The 22,020-nt window shown below is 37.2% G+C and overlaps 1 protein-coding gene across 1 annotated transcript in view; it reads left to right on the plus strand.

Moving 5' to 3' along the window:
• Papola (poly(A) polymerase alpha) overlaps window positions 1-22,020 on the plus strand; it is a 68,600-nt gene that overhangs the window by 43,025 nt on the left and 3,555 nt on the right. The window contains exons 13-20 of the mRNA XM_023719636.1: window positions 234-287; window positions 934-1,053; window positions 2,409-2,518; window positions 8,367-8,488; window positions 13,850-13,992; window positions 15,882-15,982; window positions 16,159-16,379; window positions 20,854-20,913. Coding sequence (XP_023575404.1) covers window positions 234-287; window positions 934-1,053; window positions 2,409-2,518; window positions 8,367-8,488; window positions 13,850-13,992; window positions 15,882-15,982; window positions 16,159-16,379; window positions 20,854-20,913 — 931 coding nt within the window. The remainder of the gene's footprint in view (window positions 1-233; window positions 288-933; window positions 1,054-2,408; window positions 2,519-8,366; window positions 8,489-13,849; window positions 13,993-15,881; window positions 15,983-16,158; window positions 16,380-20,853; window positions 20,914-22,020) is intronic.

A 22,020-nucleotide genomic window follows, 5' to 3' on the forward strand; every position in this document is an offset into this window, starting at 1 on the left:
AAAAAAAGCATTTTTTCACAGTGCTAGAATCAGATTTTTCCAGAAATATTAAACTTACTAATAGTTAGGAACATGGGCAATTTAGTTACATGATTTTATATGCATCTTGAAACTGCAGCCTTGCTAAATTGATACTGCTCTATAGTTGTAATGAAGCTTATTACATTATGGTTTTGATATCCAACATAAACCACATAAATAAAATAAATAGCGTGTTGTCTTTATCTTCCAAGGCATTATATAGTACTTCTAGCAAGTGCACCAACAGAAAAACAACGTCTAGAATGGTGAGTAATAGATTAGACTTTACAGAAAAAATAAACTTCAAATTGAATCAGACACAGGAAATGAAAACATGGAGTTTGATTTGATTTGTTCATATATAGAATGTTACTACTAAAGGAAATCTAGGAATAAGGGGGTCCATATGCATCTTTGTATTTTGCTTTAATAAAGAGCTGTGTACCTTTTTTGTAGAAGTGCTTTGTTCTTAGCTTGCCCATTTTTCTTTTAAGTGTTTGTGATAATATCTCTTGTATCCGTCCTGATTTGGATGACATATACTTTAGTTGTCTTTTCCCCACAGTTAATTCTTTGTAGTAGAGCACACTTTAGAGTTCATTGGGGGAGAGGGAGATAGTTCATCCAGTTGACCAGCCTTGCTATATGTTTATAAGTCGGATATGATTTTGGCATTTTAAGTTGAATATGGTTTTGATACCAACATAAAGCACATAAATAAAATAGTGTGTTGTCTTTCTCTTCAAAGGCATTATGTAATACTTCTAGGAAGTGCACCAACAGAAAAACAACAAATGTTTATTTGTTGTTTATTAATTGTATTAACAAAAAATATTTCTTACATAAACATTTGATTATTTTTTAAGTAAGCTCAACCAAAGCTTTCATTAATAGTAAGTGACATTTGTTCAGGGTGGGCTTGGTGGAATCAAAAATCCGAATCCTGGTTGGAAGCTTGGAGAAGAACGAATTCATTACATTGGCTCATGTGAATCCTCAGTCATTCCCAGCACCCAAGGAAAATCCTGACAAGTAAGCAGCCTTCTGATGGATCTCATTTTCTTGCCCTTCTGTCAGCTTCATTCATAGATGCTTGCATGCAGTTTTCATAAATGGCACCACTGTCCTGTTGGGGAGATATATATCATAAAGCAGATTTAAATTTTATAACTTTTTGATCAGAAAATTTGAAGAGACTTTCTTGAAAATTCACTGAAATAAAATTTTTTTCTAAAAATAGTTTCTAATGAGAAACGAGTTGACATTTTGTAGATCTGCTCTAGTACTGTTTTTAGTATTTTAGAATTTATATTTAATTGTTAACATTCTTTTTTCTATTCTGTACAATGTACCTACTGTACCAAACATCAATCTGCTTTTATTAAAATATATTTTGATTTTAACCTTGCAAAAATTTCTCATTTGTGGTGAGAATAAAATAGACTTGCTTTTTCTTCTAAGAGTCTTACAATAGGTCAGTTAACTAGTTTTATTGTTGCTGCTAATAATTTGAGACTTTCTTGCATTTGAAGTATTGAAGTAGTTGTATAAGATAAACATCAAAGCTTGGCAAATACAAGTCTGATTACAGAATATTCTGGTTATTTGAACTGCTTATACGTGTTGGTTGCTGCCATCTTAATTATTACAATATGTGTTGTTTTATTCAGTAGATCCACTGTTAAGTATTGAGAGATAGCTGTATCACCAACTGGTTCTGTTGCTGTTAGTCACATTTATATGACCTTCCAAATTAACTTTATGTATTTAGTGCAGGGTCTCACTACACAGATCACACTTGTAGGGATGCTCCTGTTTTTCAACCTCCAAAGTGCTGGGATTACAGGTTCGTGCCACCACGCCCAGTCTCAATCACCACCCAGTCACCTCAGCGTGCCCTTGGGTCAGGGCTAGCACAGCATGTTGGGGATCGAACCCCAGTCGCTGCCAAATTAACTTTCAGGCTTTGCTTTTTTTTTTTTTTTTTTTTTTTTGGTACCAGGGATTGAACTCAGGACCTTGCGCTTGCCAAGCAGGCACTCAAGCTGTTGAACTATCTCCCCAGCCCTTCAGACTTTGCTTCTTTAAAAAAACGTATCCCTCCTTCCCCTTTAGTTTGAGTATAGTTTTTCTTTGATTCTGGTGTCATTGTTATTTTAAAATAATTAAAAACTTGCAGATATAATAAGGATATCCTTGTTCTGGAAGTCTTGATTGATTACATGGTAATAGAAATGTAGAGAAGAGGCTGCAAGTAAACCTTCACACTTTGAATCTGGGCATAGAGCGTAATTTGTCCGTATGTTTATATTAGATTTTTCCACCTATCCCAGGTTGTCAGCCCATTAGCTTTGTCATGAATCCTGATACAATGCTCTTCTTTGCAGGGAAGAATTTCGTACAATGTGGGTGATTGGGTTAGTGTTTAAAAAAACAGAAAATTCTGAAAATCTCAGTGTTGATCTCACCTATGATATTCAGTCTTTCACAGATACAGGTATGTCTACTTGGATAATCAAAATATTTAGGTGTGTGCATTTTAAATATGTCTTTATAAAGTACCTAGTTTTGTTTTTAATAACTCAGTGACATTACTTGTTAGACATGGGTTATAAAATCTTGATTTTTGGATTGGTTACTAGTTCCAATAAAAATACACATAAATGACTTATCTGTTATGATAGTCCTTTAAAAGTTAAGTGGAAAAAAAAAAGTTAAGTGGAACCATTTTAAAATTTGTCCATAATTTCATGTGAAAATAGCAACAACCTGAATGTTGTAGTTTTGTTTATAAGACAGTATTTTTTTTCTTCAGTCATTTTTGGTGGGGGGCAGTGACAGGGTCTCTGTGCAGTTCAAACTGGCCTTGAATTCATTTTGTAGCCCAGGGTGGTCTTGAATTCGCAATGATCCTCCTGCCCCAGCCTCCCCAGTGCTGGCATTACACGTGTTTGCCAATACTCTCGCTTTATGACAGTATTTCTGACTGCCATTGCTATCTTGAACCTTAGAAATTGGTCAAGCTAGGGCCGACCAAATAGCTCAATAGATTAAAGCGCCTGCAAGTAGGCGCAGAGGCCAGGAGTTTGGTCCCTGGGCCTGCCTTGCTGGCCCTGCCCCCGGGCCATGCTGAGCCAGTGATTGAGACTGGCTATGGTGGCACAGGCCTGTAATCCCAGCACTTGGGAGGCTGTAAACAGGAGAATCACTATGAGTTCAGTCTAGTAGTTGAGACCCTGAACACCCTGTAAACCCTTTCCTGAAATAAAGAAAAAGAAAAATTGATCAAGCTGAACTTATACTGGTTTGAAGGAATTTTTCTCATGTGTGAAATACAGATTCAATTGTTAATTCACTGGTGAGGTATGGAGTGATTACGTCTGCATTTTAAATTGACTTATAAGTAAAGGTATATATTTTGAAGACTGGATGGCGGATATAGTTGACAGAACAGGTCATTCCATAAATGGCACAGCTTCTCAAAGGATTAGTGAATATACATAGGGATAAGTATCTTTGTGAAGGACTAAATTCTATTCTCTTTGAAATATTCGTCCTCTGATATAAAATATTTAAGCGAGTGTCATTTGCTGCTGTCCAGTCTATGTGTTTTCTACTTAAATATTGATATTTAGCATTAATTTTTTACCTATTTCATTAAAGAGAAAGAACAAATTGGAGATAATTTGTTAATAAGCTAGATAGGTTGGGTGTGGTGTGCATGTGACCCTGGCTTCTTGGGAGGCTGAAGCAGGTGGATTGCAAGTTGAATGCCATCCTGTATAATAGCTATTCAAAAATAAAATTTTAACAAAAGTGCTTGAGTTGTAGCTTAGTGGTAAAGTGCTTGCCTGGCTAAAGCCCTAAGTTTGATCCACAGTATTGAAAAAGAAAAAAGGTAGGAAGAAAAGAAAGTTCAGTATAATTAAAGGAGAAATGAAAAGAATGTGGTAATCTGTCCTTATCTACACAGTCACTTCTCCTTGGTTTTATGTATTCAGCATCAGCCACTGTCTATAAATACTACAGAAATAATTCACATATTTAATATTGCACACTGTTCAGAGTAGCATGGCAAAGCTGCATTGTAGACACTGCAGCTCTAGTGTAGCTGTAGAAGTAGGCGAGCACCGTGGGTGAAGTTGCGTGTCCCTTCCATAGAGGCCCAGTGCTACGCCTGAGTGTCCGAGTCATCCTCACTGCACTATGTAGGCATTGCGTCCCCGCTCATCGCATATCCTAACGGGTTAGCGTAGTACAGTAGAATAGTGAGAGACCACACTCAGCCATTAGAGTGTACTGTCAGTGTTCATTTTTATTGTTCCTGTGATGTTTTACTATTTCTACTTTATAATTTTAATTTGATCATAGGTATATAAGTATAGGAAAAACCATAGTAGATAAACAATTTAGTACGTTAGTGTTTTCAGACATCAGGTGGATGGTTGAAACATACTGCCTTCAGGTAAGGATTTACTACTGTCTGGATTTCAGTGTAAATGCTCAGGCACAGTGACAATGGAAGACATCATAAGGAATCAAGTGGTTACACCTTTATGTATGACTTCTAGCAGTACTACTTAGGAATTCCTTCCAGGGTGGTTGTTAATTGTAGTGTTTCTGATAACCATCAACATTGTTGCCATTAGTAATGTGTTAGAACTTAGATGTAGAGGAAAAGATTTTTCTTGATATTTTCATGTTCAGCACAGGTGGAATACAAGTAGATATAAATGAAAATATGAAAAGTGCTCTTCTATGAAAAAAATGTACTTTTGGGGCTGGTGAGATGGCTCGGTGGTCTAGGGCACCTACTTAGAACAAGCTAAGCTCAAGCAAAGCACAGGGACCGCGGTTCGATCCCCCAGCACCACATGCCAGCCCGCCCGCCCCCTGGTGGGCTGAGCTGGCCACACACTAAATAAATAAATAAATAAATAAATAAATAAATAAATAAATAAATATTTTAAAAAAAATGTACTTTATAACAAAACGGAGTAACAATAGTTAATATATTGTGTTTCATAATCCTAAAAGAATGTCTAAGATGTTACTCCCAGGATAATTTGTGGGCTAGAAGGACTCACCCACAAAAAAAGAACAAAAGCACAGAACATACTCTTCAGTGAACTAAGGGAAACTAGTAATATAAATAAATTAGCATATATAGTACAATTTTTTTTGAAGCAATAGAATAATTTAGGGGACTATTTGGGTGTTTCTTCCTACCTTGTAATTTATGATCTATTTTGCTCTTTCATACAAGAGAAGCCATGTTTATTTAACATTATGTTCTCAAGTTGTATCCACTTGCACATTTATCTTTTTAAATGGCAAAATGGTACTCCATTGTATATAAATAACATTTTCCTTATTCATCTGTTGAGTGTATACACAGTTTCCAAGATACCACTATTATAAATTGTGCTGCTATAAACATAGGTATGCATGGATCCATGTAATATGATGACTTTTAACTCTTTGGGGAATATTTAGAAGGCGGGTAGCTAAGTCAGATGGAATTTTTAGTTTCTAGAGGGATCTCCACACTGATTTTCTGTTCCTTTATTTGGTGCTGGGGAGTGTACTGAGGACCTTGTGCTTGCTAGGTATGTTCTGTACCACTCAGCTGTACTCTCCAACTGTTGATCTAATTTTGACACATAGTCTTTGTATTCTTGACAACTTGAGATTAAAATACATGAAGTTTTATGTGAAATTAATTTTCATTCAAAGAATTACCAAGTAAATTTTTATCATTGGGAAAATAGGTAGGACATAGTACCGTTCTTTGTGAAAGAGTACATATTTTGGGCCGGCCGCATAGCTTAGCAGAATAATGTGCCTGCAAACAGGCACAGGGGCCAGGAGTTCAGTCCCCAGGCCTGCTTGGGGCATGCTGAAATGGCAGCTGAGACTGGGCGTGGTGACACACTCCTGTAATCCCAGCACTTGGGAGGCTGTGAACAGGAGAATCACTATGAGTCCAACCTAGTGGTGAGACCCTGAACACCCTGTAGGGTGAAAAATAAAACAAAATACATAAATGTTAAGAAACAGTACACATTTTAAAGACATATCTTTGTGACAACAAAGATAGTCCCTACAGATTTTTTAAGATGCAGTCTGTTGGGTGATATAGTTCCTTTTCATAGGGGATGCGGAGATGGCTCAGTGGAGTAAGCGCTTCTCTGTCAAGCGCAAGGGCCTGAGTTCAATCCCTGGTTCTGCCAAAAAAAAAAAATCCTTTTCATATGTGCTGCCAAAGTACTTGTTCTGAAGTAAAAGTTTTGATGTCCGCCTAATCTGCTTATGATTAAACAAGCTATGGGCAAATATTGAATTAGAATGTAGATTTTTGTACACTACATCTTGATGAGGCTGTTCATTAAAGATTGTACTACTGAACCATAGATTTTCAAGAATTTTAGGTATTTGGGGAAAGATGTATTCAGTTTTGTATCTTGAGACATTTTAATGGAATTCTTGATGTGACTTTTTAGATAAAACAGTTGTAACATGTTCATGAGAAATTTCATCCACAGACTTAATTGGCTAATTTCTGAATAGTTCAGGTATAAATATCAGAAACCTTAGAGTCATTTGGTTATTTTTTTCACTATGTGGTATTAATCCATTATGAAATAGTTTTGCCTCTTTTTTTCAGAATACATTGTGATTCTTTCTTACTTGCTTTATTTCTAACGCTAGTGTAGACCACTTTTATTGTTCTGGTGGCCGTAGCTTTTCTGTCCTGCCCTTGGCTACCTTACGTTCTTACCTAGCCTCCAAATGCTACTTTTAAACCAAATTACGTGTTGTTTGCTTAAAACCTATAATGGCTGCCTGTCTTGCTCAGAATAAAGTCCATACTGTGGCTTTTCATGACCTGGCCCCATTATTCTTACCTTGTTTGGCTCCATTATTAAAAGTTCATAATCCACAGGTGTCCTGCCAGAAGGGTAGTAAAGCTACAGCCAGGATACCCAGCAGGATGTGGAGCAGCACTTGGGCTCACAAGTTTTTGCAAGAATCAGTTGAATTCACAGAAGCAAAAGTTAAAGGCCAGTAGCCACAGATACTTGAGATGACAGGGTGTTTTTGTAGACGTGTTTTGACACCAGTCTAAAGGGAAAAACTTCTGTGTTGGAAGTTTTTGAGTTTTGCAGATTGCAGAGAGATTATGGACCCTACTTTTCCTCTTACCCTCTGGCTTCCTTCCTTCCCTCCCTCCATCCCTCCCTTCCTCTCCTTTTTCCGTTCTCCTTTTTTGTTGTTTCTAAGTTGTTGCAGGCTTGTTTTCCTTTTAAGACTGTCTGATTCTTGATGTTCGCATTCCCTGGAATGCTATTCCTGTAGGTATTTTCAGCTCACTTTCTCGTATTGATTTAAATCTTCAGTCAGATGTTAACTCAGCTTCTAGGCTGAGCTTCCTCTCATGTGTTATGGAGTTTTTCTCCATAGTACTTACCGCCATCTGATATAAAGTATATTTCTTCTACTTTTTGTTCATTGTATTCACTACAATATAGATCCTTTGAAACGCTTTTGGTCTCCTTTATTCACTGTTGTTTTGGGTTTTTTTAGACAGGATCTCCACTCACTGTGTGGCTCAGGCTGGCCTCAAACTCTTCGTATCCTCCTGCCTCAGCCTCCCAAGTGCTGGGGTTGCAGGCCTGTGCCATCACCCCTGGCTCTCTATTCATGGTTACATCTTCAATTTCTACTTTATGGATACAGTCTCAGTTTAGAGGCTCAATCAGTATTTACTGAATGAATGATTTTCTCATTTGGGGGCCCCAGAACCTAAATAAATTAGATTTATTTGTAGTATAAATATATAATAAAGCATTTACTTGTAGCATAAATTTATTTGAACATTTGACCTTTGTTATTATAATACAAAGTGTGTCATCACTTTAAATTTATCTTTCAAAGGTGTCCTTAGGCAGAGTTTAGTTCGACTTACTGCATATGTTAACATACTAGAATAAAATTTTGAATTATACTTGTAGCATGAAGGGATATGGATTTTTTAATCCTTTAATCTGATGTTTCTTAAAGTGTTACTCTTTAAAGTTAACTACTGAAGAGTTACTACATTGGAAAATTAAGTATACTTTGTGTTTTTATTCATTATTATGTACATCTTATGGTAATTAAAAGTTTGTCTAGACAAGGAATTATATCAAGTTAGGGACATGTCTTGAGCTGAGAATTCTGTAAATACACAGTATGATGAGAATAAGGATCCTTACTTGGAATACACCCCTATTTCCTCAGTCAATTTAAGCTTACCTTTATTAAAATGTTTCTATTTCTTATAACAATGTCTGATTGTATAGTTTATAGGCAAGCAATAAACAGCAAGATGTTTGAGGTGGATATGAAAATTGCTGCAATGCATGTAAAAAGAAAGCAACTCCATCAACTACTACCTAATCATGTGCTTCAGAAAAAGAAAAAGGTAAATTTAGAGAGTACTTACAGCAACATTACTAACATGTTTTGTGCATCTATCATATCAGTATTTCAGCATTTAGGTTAATGGATCACCTGAAATAGATTGTAGCATTTATAAACCCTGTTTTGCGAGAGCAGTTCTATTATGTAAAAGCTTGCTGTAATGAGTTTTCCTTTTATTTTTTACTTATTTATTTATTTGCTGCTGTTGTTTATTGTTTTGACATGGGTCCCTCTGAGTAGTGTAAGCTGGCCTTGACCCAGTAGCCCAGATTGCCCTGGAGCTCATGACAGTCCTCTTGACTTCAGCCTCCTGGCTGCTGGGGCTGTAGGCGTGCACCATCACACCTGGTCTCTGATCATTTTATTTGGATACACTTGTCTCAGACTTCAAACAAGTGGTGATACTTCATACCTTTATTTTGTATACACTCAGATTCTTTATTATTTTTAAGTTTATATTAGTACATGTTTGTAATATAATGATGTCATTCATTGTTCTGTGTTTTTCAAGTCTTTTAGTCTTAACCGTTTAAAGTCCCACGTGAATGTCTAAATTCCTCTCATTGATTGACTGGTTGGGTTTTTGAGCCAAGGTCTTACTATGTAGTGCAAGCTGGCCTTTGAGCTCCCTGTGTAACCCAGGCTGGGCTGAGACTCAGCAGACTGCATCTCTGCCTTTGAGTGCCAGGATTACAGCCTTTTCTCTTTTAATAAAAAATGAAATTAATCAGATTACATCTAAGTAAATAACATGTTAAGAAAATGAAATTACCATTTTTGGTGAATGTAGGAAGATACTTTATTTGAAAATTAAGTAATATTTAAAAATTAGAGGTTATTGATTATAAAGAACAGGTCAACGGAAGTAAAATTATGCAGTATGGTGTTTCAGTTTTAGTGCTTTCTTTTGAATAAATCTGTTCTGGTATTCCCTTGTTTATTTAGGCTCCATAGTGAGCATAGTGGGAATTTTAATGCACAATAACAGTATATTTTCTTTAATTGGTTTCAAAAACAGATGGCTTGCTGGGTTTAGAAGCACACTGTTGTAGTCCCATCTACTCAGAAGGCTGAGGCAGAAGGCTCACTTTGAGCCTATGAGTTAGAGATTGGCTATACAGCATAGTGAGGTCCCCTCTGGTGGGAAGAATGTAATGTAATTCTGTAATGGAATAAATACCTTACAGTACACAGCAGTCAAAATATATGAATTACAGTTTCATCTATTAAGGACAAAGATGGATATGTATTTGTACTGTTTGATAATTGTATGTAAAGCTTACAAGTTTAAAACTTGTAATATGTTTAAGAGGATGAAATAAAAGTATGCATCAGAATAATGAGCTCTATTAGGAAAACTCGGCTCCTCTGCTTTGTATTTTGTTAGATGTGGGTAACAAGGATTTTTTAAAATAATTTTTTTGCCTTTTTGAGACAGGGTTTTGCTATGGAATTCAGACTGGCCTTGAATTCACTTTGTAGCCAAGGCTGGCTTTGAATTCCTGCCTCAGCCCTGAGTGCTAGGATTATAGGTGTATGCCACCATGGTGCCTAGCCTTATTCTTGACTTTTCTTATAGCTAGAATTTGGTTAAAACTTTTATCTGTCCCATTGGATATTACATGATGATAAAACGAGTCCATGTTCCAGTGCCTGGCGCAGAGAAAGCGGTTGCAGTAGCTTCCTTTTACATCATCCCCTCCGACTTTCAGAGTCTGAGAGTCAACCATATGGGTTGGGGGAAGATGGGGAGTAGTTTCTAAAATGAAGATTTTAAAGGCTTAAATATGTTACGTCTCTTGATTTTTTTTTTTTTTTTTTTTTTTTTTTTTGTATATTAGGCCATGCTGGATACAAACCCAGAGCCTCATATGTACTACATAGGCAGTACACCACTGAGCTGTTTCCTCACCCTGTGGTGTTACCTTAAAAAATTGTTATTCTCTCCTCGGCACTGGGGTGAAAAAAATCTCTGCTTAAACTAATGGTTCATGAATTAACAAACCTAGAAAGTGACCAAAATGTATTATTTACAAAATATACTGTTCCGCAATTTTAGTGTTATGTTAAACCTTGCCTGTCCTTGTTTGTTGTCTGTCTGTCTGTCTGTCTGTCTGTCTGTCTGTCTGTCTGTCTGTCTCTATCTCTGTCTGTCTGTCTGTCTGTCTGTCTGTCTGTCTGTCTGTCTGTCTGTCTGCATTGCTGGGGATAGAACCCAGGGCCATGTACATGCGTACTGAGCAGGCACTCTTATCAGTGGACTACATTTTCAACTATGATAGCCTGTTATCAGTAGGTTAAAGCATTTGCAGTTAAATGTAAATTTGATGCATGTAGAAATGTGTAATTGTTACTGTTTTTAGAAATGAATATACATTGATTATTTTCTTTAGCACTTAGCTATTTCTGCTTTAAATACAAGATATTTATGACAGATAACTAGATCTTCCAGTGCTCTAGATTTGCTCCTAAGCTCAACTTTAAATGGGTATTTGGGTATTAGGGTTGAATTTAGGTTCACACTGAGCTGCATTCTCAGCACGTGTTTTTACTTTTTATTTTTTGAGACAGGATCTTTATAAGTTGCCTGCTCAGGCTGGCCTTGAATTGATGGTATTCCTGCTTTAGCCTCCCAGTGTATATGCACTACCATACCTGGCTCAACTGAATTTTATTATGTTTTATTTTGACCTTTTTTTTTTTTTTTTTAGACAGGGTCTCACTATTCAATTTAGGCTGTCATTGAGCTCACTGTGTAGCCCAGGCTGGTCTTGAACTCAGTGATCCTCCTGAGTGCTGGGATTACAGGCGTGCACTGTCACACCCAATGCACTATTTTGAATGTAAAGAGAATTTTTCTTTTTTCGGAACCGTAGTTTAAACTCAGACCCTTGCGCTTGCCAGGGAAGCACTTATTCTACTGAGCCATCTCCCCAGCCCCAAGAGAATTGTATTTATCAAATGAAGTAACTATAATCTCACCTTGCTCTTAGTGTTTATTTCTACAGTGAATGTTCATTGGACATTATCACATATATGTATTTCTAAAATATTTTTGATGAAAATTAGCATTTTATGATCTACATGTTATCTATCCAAATGATCTTTTTAGTGGCTGCTGTTTCTTTGTATGGCTTTCTGTATTTGAAGTAATTTAGATTATTTCCTGGTTTCTATTATTAAAATAGCACTTCCTTCTTTTGGTTTTTTTAGACAGGGTCTTGTTATGCAGTTCAGCCTGGCCTTGAACACACTGTTTAGCCTAAGCTGGCCTCTAACTTGCAGCAGTCCTCTGCCTCAGCCTCCTTAGTACAGGAATTACAGGCGTGTGCTGCCACTCCTAGCCTGGCTTGCTTTATTTTATAAGCATCAAGTATCTGGGAATCTGAATCCTTTAGAGCTTGGTTTGTTTGGTTTTAGTGTTTTGAGATAGGGACTTGCTATGCAGTTCAGGCCAGCCTTGATGTCATTACGATCTTCCTGCCTCTGCCTCCCAAGTGTTGGGTTCACAGATACATACTGCATTCCCATAGCCATCTTGCTTACTCTTAGGTCCTCTATTTGTAAAGCACTCTGGCAGTCCTTTTTTGTAGTTATGTCTCAGCATCTCAGAAGAGGTATTGACTCTTAAAGGTCAAACACATTGGTTGAGAATCTTGGCCAATTCTAAGTCTAAACTGAGTTGGACCTAGCTGGGTCTGACTGAGAGGCATGAGCATTTGTTTCTCTGAAGTAAGCTCTTGTTCTATTTACTTTTAGAGTATTTATTATGATTATTTTTGGCTTTGAACCCTTTTCCTACTAAACTTGATATAGACAGAGAACTGAGTAAAGTAGAATGCTGTTTTGTCTTCAAACCAAGCAGTTAAATTCTTCACATGTACACATCCTTACGTTCTATGTCACAGGTGTTTGCTCATGCCAGTAAGTGCGTATAATTGAACATAATTTACTCAGTAAAAACATCTTCACGTCAGTGAGTAGTAAAGTTTGTGAATGTGTTTGAGGAAGAAATACGAAATATGTTTATTTAGATTATTTATTTTGCAACTGGCGTATAAACAAATGGCATTTTTTACTGTCCTCCTGTCTATCAAATCTTGTCTTTCCATTTGATCTTTTCTGATTTCTTGCCATAAGGGCCTTAGTACTAAATCAGAGATTAGAATATCTTGTCATTTGGGGAACTGAAGAGCAGAGCATATACATACATACATACATACATACATTTGAAATGAGTCTTTGCCATCAGTGTCCGTAATTTCTATTAAAATGTTTCTACTTGAGGCCAAGGTGTCCTTCAGGAATACAGCTCTTACTGAGCATGCTGTGAGTTTGACCGCTGCCGCTGAAGGAGAAAAAGACCCAGAACAAGGCACATGCACAGAACCCAAAACATTTCTGCAGTGACGTGAACATATTGCTGTTGAGTATATTCTGGGAAAAGAAGGAAGCCAGAGGAATTAGTGTAACATTGTAATAGCACTTGCTAGCAAAATTTAAAACTTCGGTCACTTTAGATTTCTGTGAAACCATCAATAAATTTTTGGTTTTCTTGTATTTTCTCTTTTAGAGTACTGTGATTTTTATTTTATTTTATTTTAGCAGAGCTAACATTTAAGTTTTATATGGCAATATTAGGAATTTTCCTTCTATTTTTCACAGGATAATGGACTGTTAAAATCTAAATTGCAGTTAGAGCACTGCAAATCTCTTGCTTTTAAGAGTCATTTATTGATAAATAGTGAGTGGCAACAAATTATAATTGATAATTTTTTGGAAATTGTATAGTGATTGTATTCATTATGAGATAATTAAAAATCTGTTAAGTAACTTCAGGTATGTTGTGTGCACCTATGATCTCAGCTGCCTGGAGCCTTGGGCAGGAAGATCCAGGGAGCCTAGGAGCTTAAAGCCAATAGTAACCACAAGATAAGGCCTTTCCAGCCTTCCTTTCTCTCCCTCTCTGAATTTACACATAATCACAAAACCACGTCTAGTCCCAGGAGCCAGAGATGGTCATCGCTAGTGTCAGGAATATTAAAATCTTTTTCCTTGTATGTGCATATTTTTATAGTATGAGTCCAAGATTCATATATTTTCATATTTATAGTGATTGTGGTTCCAGTCAGTATATATATGGCTTATGTAACATTCTTGGCTCATTGTCTCTTGTCATAACTCTACTAAAGAAGTATGTGACTCGTGGATCTTTGCCATTTACAGTTAGCCTGATACTTACAATTCTTAGAAACTTAATTTCTCATTTTGAGTGGGGCATATGTGTAGGTTAACAGTGTTCATATTTCAGAGGCCTGCATGAAATAAAATTATGTTTAATAAAATACTTTATTGATTGCAGCACTCAACAGAAGGAGTGAAATTAACAGCTCTGAATGACAGCAGCCTTGACTTGTCTATGGACAGTGACAACAGCATGTCTGTGCCTTCCCCCACCAGTGCTACGAAGACCAGTCCATTGAACAGCTCTGGCAGCTCTCAGGGGTAAGGAGACAATCCAAAGCACTCAGTAGCTGTTAGTGGAATGCTTATATTCTCTTCTGACCATTAAAGTCATCCTATTATTAGAGTGTTAATTTTATTCTGCCTTCTGATATTTTAAAAATAACAACTCCCAGTTTGGGGGTAGTAATTTTTAGTTTTATCCTAATGTGTCTACCTGAATTTAATTTTTGAGACCAGTATACCTGGATTTATGAATATCCTTTTCTCTTCACCTGTCTGTGTAGTTAAATACAGATACATTGAGCTATGTATGGTGTGCTAAAGAGAATTAGGCGAAGGCATAAACCTACCTTTCCATCCTAAAGCTGTTTATACACACAGGAGAATGTACCTCTGAAACCATTAGCAGTCTTCTGAAGAAATTAATATCTCTGCAGAGTGGTTTTAGAAGAATTAAGTATCTCTTTAGAAATAAGGTACTTGGGCTGGCCAGCTAGCTCAGCAGATTAAAGTCCCTGCTTAGGCAGATGCAGGGGACCAGGGTTCCATCCCTGGTGTGCATGCCAGCCTTGCCCCTGGGGTGCGCTGAGACTCTGATTGAGACTGGCGTGGTGCCATGGACCTGTAATCCCAGTGCTTGGGAGACTGAAAACAGGAGGATCACTATGAGTATGATCTGTGTAGTGAGATCCTGTAGACCCTGTACTAAGTACATTAAAAAGAAAGAACAAACGACTGAACAAACTTAAAAAATACAAGAACTGAGTGTGGTGGCTCACACTTAAGAGTCATAGCACTTAGGTGGCTGAGATTGGAGGATTGCTTTGAGTTTGAGGCCAGACTAGGCCACGTAGTTCAAAACCAGCTTCAACTATGCAGTGAGACCCTGTCTCAAAAAAAGCAAACAAAAAAACCCCCAAGATTTGAAATGAGTATATATGTCTGTGACAGTAAAAATTTAGTTTATTATAACGTATCCTTCTAGAAATTCTTCACATATTTTCAAGGCAGTTCTTTATAGTTAGCTTCAGCATTTTCAGCTGTGATAGGTATGCTGATTACTTTGTTAATAAAGTTGACTGTTAAACTTGAGACATTTTAAGACACATATATTGTATAGTTCAGTTTTTTTAACAACAAATTGAACTGCCGATGTATACCCTGTGGTAGATGTGCAGTTTGGGGGTGATTCCTCTGGGAAAGTTGATGTAGATGATGCCTAGGTATAGTGGGTGAGTGCAGTAGGTTTTTCCTTTGTACTTTGTGTGCATGGAGTGTTATTGAATTAAGAGTAAAGACAGCAAACCTGAATGCGTTCTTTAAATTTTGTAAATTTAAAACAACTTCCTACTCAAAGCATTACACACACACACACACACACACACACTCTGAGGGTAGAATCTAAATCCTTGCACTGAGCTAAATGCCCAGTCCTTTTTATTTTCTTATTTTTAGACAGTTTCACTAAGTTGTCCAGCCAGCCATGTGCTACCATGCTTGACCTCTTCCTTTTTTTTAAAGAACAGGATTGTTTACTCCAGATCAGTTCTTTCAGAATTATTCTGTCCAGTGTGATACTCACCATGTGTGGCAATTTAAAATTTAGTACTAAAAAAAATTAAATACTCAGTTTCTCACAACCCGTACGTCAAGCATAGAGTAGTCACATCCTTCTAGTGGCCACCATATTGAATGGCACAGATAAGAGCATTTTTTCATCACAGCTCTGCGATCAGTGCTGATTTATAAAATGTTTGCCTTTGATGTTTGGTTATGTTTTATTAAAGTCAGTTACAGAAGCATATGTGTTGGAAGGAAAATCAAAGAATCATTTGTTTCAGACCTATTTGTACTAAATATTGAATTTTGTTTTGTGCTTTTGTTTTTGCTGTTAAATCTTAACTCCTGGTGGGGGGTCCTCTTGTTAGCAGAAACAGTCCTGCTCCAGCTGTGACGGCAGCATCTGTGACCAACATCCAGGCTCCTGAAGTCTCTGTGCCACAAACAAATTCCAGTGACCGCTCAGGGGGTAAGATTGGTGTGATGCTTCAAAAAAACGCTGTAATTGGTTTTACCCTTCAGTTTGAAAAAATGTATTTGTGTTTTTTAGAGCTATTATTTGTAAAAGTTTTCCTGAAATCAGAGAAAAGCTTGTAACTTGATGCAATTATTTTTATTTGCATTTTTGGCATATTTACTGTTTAGGTACATCGAGTGAAAGCATTCCTCAAACTGCCACACAGCCAGCCATTTCGCCACCACCAAAGCCTACAATCTCTAGAATGACTTCCTCAACGCGTCTGGTAAACCCACCGCCTAGAACTTCAGGAAATACAGCAACAAAAATACCTAACCCTATAGTAGGAGTCAAGAGAACGTCCTCACCTCATAAAGAAGAAAGTCCCAAGAAACTCAAAACAGAAGAGGTACATATGTATATGTATATGTATATATAGATGTATACACATATTCATGCAAATAGAAAAAGTACATTAGCCAGCCATAGTAGTATCTAGTGTGTTTTCCGTGGTCCTTTGCCATCATAGTTGTTCTTCACTTTCCCACTCTTTTATTTATTTATTTTTTTATTTATTTATTTTTTAAAAATATTTATTTATTTATTTGTGTGTGTGTGTGTGTGTGTGTGTGTGTGGCCAGCTCAGCCCACCAGGGGGTGGGGGCTGGCTGGCATGTGGTGCTGGGGATTGAACTGTGGTCCCTGTGTTTTGCTTAGCTTAGCTTGTTCTAAGTAGGTGCTTTAGACCACTGAGCCATCTCACCAGCCCTCCCACTCTTTTAGTACCTGCCTGTTTGTAATTCCTTTTCTCTGATGTGCCACTGTGTATGTGTGTTGCTGCTGCACGGAACTGAACCTAGGACTTTGTGCGTGGTAGGCAAGTGCTCTACCACTAAGGCATATTCTTGGAGTTTTTTTTTTTTTTTTTTTAATTTTAGTTCATGGTCTGACTATACAGTTTGGACTTGTAGTGATCCTCCTGTTCACAGCCTCCCTGGTGCTGGGATTACAGGTGTGCCCCACCACGCCTAGTCTAAATTGCTGTCTCAGTGCGCCCTTGCACAGCACGCTGGGGATCGAACCCCTTCTTTTTTTTTTTTTAAAAAAAAAAAAAGCAAATGTAGTCTGCTACAAAACTACATCTTTTGGGAGTAAGGTGTTGTGTATAGCTCTGGGCATTTAACCTAGGACCTCCACACTGAGCTACAGCACTAGCCCTTTTTATTTTGGGACAGAGTCCTAAATTGACCAGGCCAGCCTTGAACTTGAGAGCCTCATTCAGTCTTCTAGAGTGCTGGAAATAAAGCATGTGCCATAAGGTCCCTCTGTCTTGATTTTTTTAGTAACTATTTTATTGAGTCTTTGCCCCCTTATGATTAACTCTTTTGTTGTTGCTTCTGTGGTGTAGATATTTTTACTACACTTACAATGAAAGGATTGGTGAAGGAGAGGTTTGTGGGCATTTAACTAGGGGTTCTGTGCACACAAATCTGTAGTCAGATTAGTTTGAGGACCTTGAGTGACTAGACCCTTTAACCCTTTAGGAAATGTTCTAGGACATTTAATTTTTTACAGTAATGGCTTTACTTATTGAAGACACATGAGAAAAAGAGTATATTGATTTGGTATGAGTGTGTTTTGTTTTGTTTTTTTTCAGTGCTGAGGATTGAGCCCAGAATGTTGGCTCTGCTCGGCAAGTGCCTGCACCCCTTGGTGAAGGTCTTAAGTACATGGAATTTTGTACTCTTTTTATGCAGTTTCCTCTCTGGAATTATTGGAATGTTTTCATGTTAATCCTTCGCTGTTATCCAGAGAGCTCAGTCTACGATCACAAATACCATTGTTTTTTGCCGAAAAAGTTTGTTATTTAAGAACTTTTTTTGGTACCGGGAATCAAATCAGGACCTTGCACTTGCCAGGTAGGCACATATGCCACTGAGCTATATCCCTAGCCCTGTTTTAGGAACTTTTGAGAATGGAAAAAGTAATGTAGGTTTCTTATGATATCCATTATGTCAACTAATAATGGTGAAAAATAATTTCTAATTGAATCCTTTTGTTTTACATTGTTTTTAGAAAAAGCACTGTTAACTTAAACTGAAATTGGATGACTTATGTCACTCCTAGAATACTAGATTGGGCGGGCATGGTAGGTTTGCCTATAATCCCAGCACTCAGGAAGCTAAGATAGGAGAGCACTGGGTCTTCAAGACCATTTGGGGTACAAAATGCATTCAAGGCCAGCCTGAACTGCATAGGGAAACCCTACCGTAGAAACAAATAAATAAATTGCTAGACAGGAGTGTTTTCCCACTCTTGGTTATATTGATGGGCATAGTGTTATCATACCTTACTGTAGAAGGGGCACTGCAGACCTGTCTGTGCAGCCATCTGTTGAGTCAGTGATTTTAGCCTCAGTTTAATTCTATTTTCAGGGTTTTTGTTTTGTCTTTTGTTTTTTCCTTTTTTTTTTTTTTTTTTAATCAATAGATTTTTAAGGCCTCCAGGAACATTGGATCTCAGTTCATTTAGGAGTTAGGCCTGGGCCCTTCACTGTGCAGTATCCCAAGGGCCTGCTAATTCTTGTGAAGGTTGCACTCTGCCTGTTGATGGGTGGTACTGTGAGTTCTCAGGACATTTCAAGCAACATTCAGAGTTTTTTATTTTAACCTGGCTAAGGATACAGACACAACTCTTGTCTTTACATATTCATTTTATAAAAGACACAGTGAAAGCTCTTAGTAAATAAATATATACCAGTCCCGTTAAAAGTTACAAGTATATTTGAAAGTGAAGAGAATCTTTTATATCTGTGTATCTACCACATAGCAGTAGTTACAATGAGCTCTCAGCCTATCTTCCCTTAATTCCGTCAGCGTTGTCTTATTTGGGCTTTGCTCTTGAACTGTTTAGAAGCAGTACCTGGGCATCATATAATTCATTAGAATTTTTAAGTTGTGTATATAAAATCATGTACAAACAAAATGATCCCATTTCAGGGAAGTTAATAATTCCACTAATAAATATATCTCACGTCTTATTTAAATCTCCTTGACTATCTTGGTTTTTTTTTTTTTTGTTTTTTTTTTTAATCTCTTCGTTCAGATGTGGAGCTAAATAAAATCTCTACATTAAGATTACTTGTTTTTTATGTCATATCCCCTGGGAGAGAGTAGAACCCAGGTCCTTGGCCTTGAGGTACAGTACCATCCCCAGCTCATGATTTAGAGACAGGCTCTTGCTAGTGCTGTGTTCCCCAGCCTGGGCTTACACATGAGCTACAGAAGGGGTCTTCTAGTATTTCATATGGAGGATAATTGCATTTTCCAGCAGGGAAACTTGAGGTACAGTCACATTTCCAGATATAAAACTAATTTTAGTTAGAGGCAGGATTAAAACTGAGGCCTACATCTCCTGGTGCTAAGCTGAAGAAGTATGTTGTTGTATAAATATCCTAATATTGAAGCCCTCCTAAATTGAGTTTTTCTTGTGCTCTCTGTTCGTGAGTACTGGTGTTAGAAATTTTAGTGAATCAGAAGGAAATACAGATCTTGCTGAAGCCACTAATATGTTATATAGGTAAGAGGTTGAGGTGAGATGATGTGGTTTAGTTTTGACTAAGGTACATCTTGTGCTAATGTCAAATATCATGGATTATGTGACTGTTACTGTTTCAGAAACTTGTTTTGGAAATTTCATTTACAGATTCATTGCACTTTCTCATTTGCATCACTCAGCCTCAACAGGTATCTTATGGCCAGCTTTGTTTTGTTAATACACTTCATTCCTCCACTGTTTTAAGGCAGTTTTTTAGTTTATGTATTTGGTACAGGGTCACGTTAAGCAGCTCGGACTTGTAGTGACCCTCCAGTTTTCAGCCTCCCTAGCACTGGGATTACAGGTGTGTTCCACCACACTCAGACTCAGTCGCAGCTCAGCACACCCAGGGGTGGGGCTAGTGTGGTATGTGGTGCCCAGGATCGAACCCTGGTCCCTGTGTTTGCCTAAGCAGGCACTTAGTCTACTGAGCTGTCTCACCGGCCCTAAGGCAAACAGTTTTAATTGTGTTTTAGTTTATGACCCAAGGAGTTCCTGAAAACCGCAGAATATCATGCCAGCTTTGATAATAGCTCCATACAGTCCCAAGTCCAGTCAATATTGATATTTGTGACTTAAATCAGTAATAAGCTTATTAGAATAAGTCTTGTGGAATTAAATCTTTTTGTAGTCTGTGTAAGTCTGTGGTTTCTGACTTTGTTTTTAAAAATCTATTGAAATTAAATTGTAGCTATGGTTAATAACCCTGAGGAAGTAAATCAGTATGGTTTCTCAGATTCAAGGAGGGTAAATCTCAAACTTTGTGTTCTTTAAGGTGTTAATAATAGGTCTTACTAGGAAAGGGGTTATATGTTTCTTATTGTGGTCAATTACTTTTGAAAAAAACTAACGTGTTTTTAGCTTTGAAGATTTTTTTTTTCTTTTTGCGGTTCTGGGGATTGAACTTGGGACCTTTCACATGCCAGTCAGATAACCTATGCCACTGAGCTGTCTCTCCAGCCCCTGAATTTCTTAACTTAATATGTGCCAATGTATTGGTTTCTTGTAGCAGGGATGATAGTACCCCCAGTTTCTGAATTTGTTCTATGAGGGAACTCTTACTTACTAAAATCATTATGTGAATTTACTCGTTTTGACATTGTCTGTAAGGGTAATATTCCAAAAACCTGTTTAGAAGGGTAGTTGTGATCTCTTTAAAGACTATACTTGGTCTTACAGGCTTGATTATTTTATAGGTTTGATAAATTTTTGTAAAGTAAAACATTGATTGGCAAGTAATCTAAATTTTTCATTTTAGAGAATAAAGCTTTTCTTTTTAAAAACAGGATGAAACAAGTGAAGATGCTCACTGTGTTGCTTTGAGTGGACATAAGACAGAAGCAAAGGTATATGCATTTAGCCTGTAGAGTACATGTGTGACCAAGAGTACAGACATGTTAGAAATGTCTTTAGAGTATTGTACTATAGTTTGTGCTGTAGATTTTAGATTTTTCTCTGCATTGTTTTTAGAGAAGTATTTGTATCTTTTTAATATTAATTAATGACATAAGCTGAAGGGAATTACATGGTGTGACATTGCTATACATTTAACGAGCTTATAGTTAAACAGAAAGTAGCTTGTAGATGCAAGTAATTGTAAAATGAACACCATAGTCATTGATGGTTGGGGATTCCAAGGGGCAAGAATAGGAAGGGTTTTTTTTTTTTTTTTTTGTGGAACCGAGGATTGAACTCAGGCCCTTGCACTTGCCAGGCAAGCTGTTATTCTACTAAGCTATATCCCTGGCCCAGGAAGATATTCTTGACTGCAGAAATGAACTTTACAGAAAACTGCAGCAGTATTTGCGTGGTTTTTGCTGGAAACAAGATTGGGGCTTTTCCTGTGAGAGATGGTCATCTCCCTGTTAGGCTCCATAGTGAAGTGTGGTTAGCAGACTCATTTTTAGCACAAGGTTTGGCTGGAAGCTGAGGTGCATGGGCCTTGAATGAAGGAGGTTGGCTAGAGGAGAGCGGTTAAGTTGGATGCCACAGAGTCGCATTTTCAGAATGCCCCGTCCTTCCCCTAAATTACCCAGATTCCCATGTTATTTGAACATGTATTCTTTGGTGTCTTTGGACCAAACAGTGTGTGCTCTCGTGTGCATACAGTACTGATGCCTTTGCTTTCCAGTTTTTAAGTCACTTTGTAAACCAAGAAAATGTGTTCGTGTCATTATAGAATCTAAAAATCATTAATGGCCATGTAGAAGGCTGTTAAGAAATTTTGTCCACCTCCCTATTGTTAGCAGTTTTCTCTAAAAACAAAGTTGTACTTTCTATTCTAATGCTCACTCTAGTTAGATACCTATCATTCTTGCACTTATTTTGGATAAACTAATAAAAGAATTATTGGCACAAATAGTGTACTTAATTTGAAACTTAATACAAGTTGCCAAGTTGTCTTCCAGAAGGACTGCATTCTTATTTCTATTGTAGTTACCTTATGGTTTTAT

The sequence above is a fragment of the Octodon degus genome, unplaced genomic scaffold (assembly GCF_000260255.1).
Source record: "Octodon degus isolate 3935 unplaced genomic scaffold, OctDeg1.0 scaffold00070, whole genome shotgun sequence".
In the NCBI taxonomy this organism is placed as follows: domain Eukaryota; kingdom Metazoa; phylum Chordata; class Mammalia; order Rodentia; family Octodontidae; genus Octodon; species Octodon degus.